The 6,539-nt window shown below is 55.1% G+C and overlaps 1 protein-coding gene across 2 annotated transcripts in view; it reads left to right on the forward strand.

Annotated features, from left to right (window-relative positions):
- The window catches only part of MPST (mercaptopyruvate sulfurtransferase), a 9,587-nt gene extending 3,387 nt beyond the window's left edge, over window positions 1-6,200 (forward strand). For both annotated transcript variants that reach the window (XM_017508906.2, XM_017508905.2), the window contains exons 2-3: window positions 877-1,495; window positions 5,607-6,200. In XM_017508906.2, the coding sequence (XP_017364395.1) occupies window positions 901-1,495; window positions 5,607-5,905 (894 nt within the window). In that variant the 5' untranslated portion in view covers window positions 877-900 and the 3' untranslated portion in view covers window positions 5,906-6,200. The remainder of the gene's footprint in view (window positions 1-876; window positions 1,496-5,606) is intronic.
- The last annotated feature ends 339 nt before the right edge of the window (window positions 6,201-6,539 follow it).

Below are 6,539 nucleotides of genomic sequence, written 5' to 3' on the forward strand. Positions count from 1 at the left end.
TGTCACCCAGGCTGGATTGCAATGGTGCAGTCTCGGCTCACTGCAACTTCTGCCTCCTGGGTTCAAGCAATTCTGCCTCAGCCTCTGGAGTAGCTGGGATTACAGACGCCGGACACTAAGCCTGGCTAATTTTTGTATTTTTAGCAGAGATGGGGTTTCACCATGTTGGCCAGGCTGGTCTTGAACTTCTGACCTCAGGTGATCTGCCTGCCTCGGCCCCCCCAAAGTGCTGGGATTACCGGCATGAGCCACCACATGAGGCCAGGTTAGTGCACTTCTGTGAGCCTGAGTGTCCTCCTTGAAACGGGGACAATAATACCAAGCCTCTTAAGGTCACTCATTCCACACATACTGGAAAGTCTACTGTGTCAGGCATTGTTCTAAGGTATTCTTAGGATTTAGTGGTACCCAGCAAGAATTCAGTAAATTCCAGCTACTGTTCCTATTAGGCGGCCAATATAAATGCTTGGTGAGTGAATGAATGACCTCCATCTGGGACTTGGTAGCAAATTAAGCCGAGCTGCCTCTTAGGGAGGGGTGGAGACTTTGCCCCTGCTTGCCTTGAAGCCAGCCGGGCCTTGCGCCTAGGATACCTCCACCCAGCAATTGGAGGTGAGGGGCGAGGCCTGGGGCTCTCCAGGAGGTCATGGGCATTAGGTCACTCGGAGTTTGTGTGCTTGTGTTTGTCCGAGGCCTGGCTACCCACCTCTGTGCCCGGTTCGCCACCGATGGTTTCTGCGGGTGTTCCCTGGACTCTGCCCTGAACGGGCCCCACCTCCCGCGCCGGCCCTCGCCCTCGCCCTCGCCCCAGCCGCAGCCCTAGCCCCAGCGGCGGCCTCTCCCTGCTTCCCTCCTGACATCCTCCCCGTTGCCCAGGCCCGCAGCCCGAGACTCGCCGCCATGGCCCCGCCGCAGCTCTTCCGCGCGCTGGTGTCTGCGCAGTGGGTGGCCGAGGCGCTGCGGGCCCCGCGCGCTGGGCAGCCCGTGCAGCTGCTGGATGCCTCCTGGTACCTGCCGAAACTGGGGCGCGATGCGCGACGCGAGTTCGAGGAGCGCCACATCCCGGGCGCCGCCTTCTTCGACATCGACCAGTGCAGCGACCGCACCTCGCCCTACGACCACATGCTGCCCCGCGCCGAGCACTTCGCGGAGTACGCGGGCCGTCTGGGCGTGGGCGCGGCCACCCACGTCGTGATCTACGACGCCAGCGACCAGGGCCTCTACTCCGCCCCGCGCGTCTGGTGGATGTTCCGCGCCTTTGGCCACCGCTCCGTGTCACTGCTGGACGGCGGCCTCCGCCACTGGCTGCGCCAGGACCTCCCGCTCAGCTCCGGCAAGAGCCACCCTGCGCCCGCCGCCTTCACCGCTCAGCTGGACCCCGCCTTCATCAAGACCTATGAGGACATCAAGGAGAACCTGGAATCCCGGCGCTTCCAGGTGGTGGACTGCCGAGCCGCCGGCAGGTTCCGCGGCACCGAGCCGGAGCCCCGAGATGGTAACGCGGGGGAACCGGGCGGGATGTGGCCGGGCACGGCGTCGGGGGCGTGGCCTGCGCCTAGGGCAGTGCCTGGTCTTGAATCTTCCTTTATTATTTAAATGTATCTTGTTTTCATTTCCTTTCCTTTTTTCTGGCCTTCCCTTCCCTCCTTTCCCCCGTTTCCCTTCCCTTTCCTTCTTTCCACGGGGTCTGCTCTGCCGCCCAGGCTGGAGTGCAGTGGCACAATCATGCCTCAATGCAACCTCAACCTTCTGGGCTCCGGTGACTGTCCCCCCTCAGCCTGACCTTGCCTTTAAAGGCCGCTGCCGGAGGTGGGGAAGGAGATTTGACTTCCACTTGCTTCACTGGCTGTATTTGTTAAGCAGAGCAAGAATACCGGCCCATCCCCTCCTGTGCTTTGAGCAGTGGCTTTCCCTAGCTCCTTCAGAGCGTTGCCCAAGCAGCTCTCACTAGAACACTAGAGATGTGGGGGGGTCACTGGAATGTGGGGGGGCAAGCCCCAGTGTGGGAGAAAAACCCAGAAGGTTGGTCTTGATTGGGGCTACCCATGCCCCTGAGTGAGGGCGGACTCAGGGCTGCATAAAAGGGAAGTCTCTCCAAGGGGCCAAGACCTGGAGAGTGGAGGGTGGAAGGGGATACTGACCCTGGCATGGCAGAGCCTTCTGCCTGTGGCTTGGATTTCTGCAAGCAAGAAGGCCATGGGAAAGCTCTGCATAACGTGAGGAGGGGTCCCCACAAAGCAGGCTGGTCAGTGGTGACACTGCTGTGAGTCTTTCAAACATCCCGTGTAAGTAGATACTGTCATCACACAGAGGAGGGAATGGAGCCTTGCCCAAGGTCTCAAGAAACAGCCCAGCCGGGATTCAGACTCTGGAGCCTGCGCACTTAACAGCTGTGAGCAGCCAGGAACGCCCCAGCCCTTTCTCTTGTGCTTTCAAGGGTGCAAGAAACTGGCCACTGTCGCTGGGGAGCTCTCTGAATAGCACTCCCTTGCCTACAGATCGGGTTTGGAGCTGTTTGGGCTCACTGTGGTCCAGTATTGTTTTGGGTGGCCTGAGGGCAAGGACTAGCTCGTACCTGGCACAGAGTCCATGTGCCAGAGAGGCTTGGTGAATTCAGAAGGTCCCGGTCACATGGAATCCTGCAAAGCAATGTTGATGTTACTGGAACCATAGAAAACAGCTGACATCCAACCATTTTTGAACCTACATAGGTCAGTTTCACGTGGTTCCGCCTAATGAGAGCACTACCTTGATTCTGTTGGGTTCTCAGTCTCAGACCCAGGGGGTTGAGCAACGCAGGGCAGCTAGCTGGTGGTGCCAGATCCGGGTTCAGACCCCTGCCACGTTTACATGGGCTTTGTGACACATGACGGGTCACTTTTGTGTGCGTGTGTTTTGTTTTTTTGCTATCGTTTTGATTTTTGAGACAGAGTTTTGCTCTGTCACCCAGGCTGGAGTGCAGTGGCGCAATCTTGGTTCACTGCAGCCTCCACCTCCTGGGCTCAAGCGATTCTCCTGCCTCAGCCTCCCAAGTAGCTGGGATTACAGGCATGGGCCACCATACCCGGCCTACATGATGGGTCATCTAATCTCTCTGAACCGCAGCTTCTGCCTCTGTAAAATGGGAGCAGTAACACGGAGCATAAAGACATGGTAGGGGCAAAGGAGAGCAAGTGTGTAAAGCACTCAGCTCCAGGTTTGCACACACAGGTGTGCTGCACACCAGAATGTCCCCAATGCTTATCTCGGTCACACTCACTCATCTGTAGAATGGCAGGTGCTACACGCCTAGCAGACTTGTGTCAAAGTAAGCTCACTGCAGCTGGATCAGTGATGAGTATCACTGCCATTATCATTTACACTCCTCAGCCTGAGGCCTGGCCAAGTGCACCTGTGATGTGCCACACCAGTCCAGCAGCCAGGGGACACAGGCTTTGCTTGGTGGAGTTCAAGGTGTAGGGACCCTTTACAGTCACCACCCTGGGTTGAGAGTTAGTTCTTCTTCCTTGCCCTCGGCGGGTCTCTATGTGATATCTGACCAAGCCCAGTTTCTGCGTCTGTTAAGTGGGATGCATGATCCATTCCAGCCTCTCCACAAACTCGGGAGTGCCGTCTATATGCCAGGGTCTGAGAAGAGATCCCGATACATGGGTCAGCAACTGCCCATGGGGGTAGCGCTTCACTGTGGAGGGAACCCAAGGCAGAAGCCGGCTGAGAGTCTGGGTGGCTCAGATTGGAATCATTAGTTGTGAAAGTTTATTTTGTTGCAAATCCCAGTCCTGCATGAAAATGGGAATATTAGTAACCCCTGCTTGAAGGTGGGATGGTGGAAACAAAAAACACCCAGGGGTCTGCAGAGGCCTGGGCCTTTTCCCATCCCACTTTTTCTGCTACAATTGAAATGATCTTTTGAAAATGGAAATAGGCAGGGCTCGGTGGTTCATGCCTGTAATCTCAGCACTTTGGGAGGCTGACGTGGGTGGATCACAAGGTCAGGAGTTTGAGACCAGCCTGGACACTATGGTAAAACCCCCATCTCTACTAAAAATACAAAAATTACCCGGGTATGGTGGCAGGTGCCTGTAATCTCAGCTACTTGGGAGGCTGAGGCAGGAGAATCGCTTGCACCCAGGAGGTGGAGGTTGCAGTGAGCTGAGATCACGTCACTGCACTCCAGCCTGGGCGACAGATCAAGACTCTGTCTCAAAAAAAAAAAAAAAAAGGGAAGTCTAGGTTGGACAAGGTGGCTTATAACTATAATCCTCACACTTTGGGAGGCTGAGGTGGGAGGATCCTTTGAGTCCAGGAGTTCAAGACCAACCTGGGCATGATGCCCAGACCTCATCTCAAAATAAATAAATAAATAAAAAGTAACAGTAAAAATGGAAGCCTGATTTCCCCTTGCAGTCAGGTGCAGTGCACAATGCCCGGCTAATTTTTGTATTTTTTAGTAGAGATGGTGTTTCACCATGTTGGTCAGGAAGGTCTCAAGTCTTACTCCAGGCCTGCTAAGGCGTTCCCATGCCCTTCAGCTTCCCCTCAGGCCGTCTGCCTCCCCACTGGCGCTCTGCCTCCCCACTGGCGCTCTGCCTCCCCACTGGCCCTCTGCCTCCCCACTGGTGCTCTGCCTCCCCACTGGCCCTCTGCCTCCCCACTGGCCCTCTGCCTGCCCACTGTCTGGGCTTTCTCTACAAGGACCTTTAACCCCTCCAAGCAACAGGTGGTTCCCTTACGTCTCAGATTTCCCCTGCCTGGGATACTCTAGGCCCCATCCACCCAGACCCCTTTAGGTAACTGAATCCTACTCACCCTTCAGGGCATTCTCAGAGAAACTTCCTCTACCTGCTGAGCCCCCAGCCAGTGTGCCAGTGTGGCATGATGGTGGGCAGAGTGGGCTTCCCTGGGTTTAACTCTTCCCTGCCCTCGCTAGCTTGCTTAAGCTCATCTTTTTTTTTTTTTTTTTTTTGAGATGGAGTCTCAAAAAAATATTTAGTAGAGTCTCAAAAAAAAAATAATATTGGGGGCCAATTCTTAGGTTCAAAGTTCAAAGTTCAAAGGGCTAGATGCGTTGGCCTTAGGTGGTACTTAACTTCAGCATCACCATGTATAAAATGGGGACTCCTCTAAACAGTGCTCAACTTTCATGGTTGTGAGAATTTTTATTTTGTTTTGTTTTTGAGACAGAGTTTCGCTCTTGTTGCCCAAGTTGGAGCACAGTGGCGGATCTCAGCTTACTGCAACCTCCGCCTCCTGGGTTCAAGCCATTCCCCTGCCTCAGCCTCCCAAGGAGCTGGGATTACAGGCACCCACCACCATGCCCGGCTAATTTTTGTAATTTTAGTAGAGATGGGGTTTTTCCATGTTGGTCAGGCTGGTCTCGAACTTCCGACCTCAGGTGATCCACCCACTTTGGCCTCCCAAAGTACTAGGATTATAGGCGTGAGCCATGGCGTCCAGCTGATTGTGAGAATTATATGAGATGGTGGATATAAAGGATTTAGCGCCATGCTTGCATGTGATGCTGTCACTACCTCGGCACCACAAATACGAAGCACCATTCATGGCATCCTTCTATCTGTCCCTTTCTCCCTGCGCCCCTGCTGCAGGCATTGAACCTGGCCACATCCCGGGGACTGTGAACATCCCCTTTACAGACTTCCTGACCCAGGACGGGCTGGAGAAGAGCCCTGAGGAGATCCGCCATCTGTTCCAGGAGAAGAACGTGGACCTGTCCAAGCCACTAGTGGCCACATGTGGCTCTGGCGTCACAGCCTGCCACGCGGCGCTAGGGGCCTACCTCTGCGGCAAGCCTGACGTGCCCATTTACGATGGCTCCTGGGTAGAATGGTACATGCGTGCCCGGCCTGAGGATGTCATCTCAGAGGGCCGGGGGAAGACCCACTGAGGCTGGGCAGGACACAGGCAAGCTCGGGTGATGCCAGCCTCCAGCAATGCCTGGCCTGGTAGCTCTGGCTCTGCTTTAACTGAGAGAGTCTTTCTTCATTCAACTCAAGTGGCTTTTGGGGTGACATCCCAGAGGACAGAAATTCCATTGACTTGTTGGCTGCCAGTGGGGGCTGGAGAAAGGTGGGTACAAGCACTTGAAGAGAGGCCACAGCTCCGAGCTGCCTACATGCTGCTGAGCTGGGACCCCACCTCTTTTCTGTTTTATTTTTGAGGAAATAAAACAACCAAGTGCTGCCTCGGTGCTCTCCACTCCTGTGACCGGGCTAGCCCCTGGCAAGCTGTTCCACACCCCGTAATCCTGGGATTCTCCCTTCTGGCATCTGGGCATTTAAGGTGAATTTTGCTGTGACAAGTCTGTGGTCCCACCCAAAGCTGCTCCCTCACAGGTAAACAGTACCTCCTATTTCCAGAAGGAGATGGGTCCAGAGCTTAAAAGGAGGCTGTGTCATGCCAAGGAGGAATGTCCCAGCCCAGCTGGGATGTTCTAGGGGAGGGCTGAGCTGGTCTGAATTGGAGGAAAACCTGGCTCTAAACTCACACCTGAAGACTGGTCTCTGGAATTCCCGAAGTGG

Source organism: Cebus imitator, unplaced genomic scaffold, assembly GCF_001604975.1.
Source record: "Cebus imitator isolate Cc_AM_T3 unplaced genomic scaffold, Cebus_imitator-1.0 Scaffold404, whole genome shotgun sequence".
Taxonomy (NCBI): Eukaryota; Metazoa; Chordata; class Mammalia; order Primates; family Cebidae; genus Cebus; species Cebus imitator.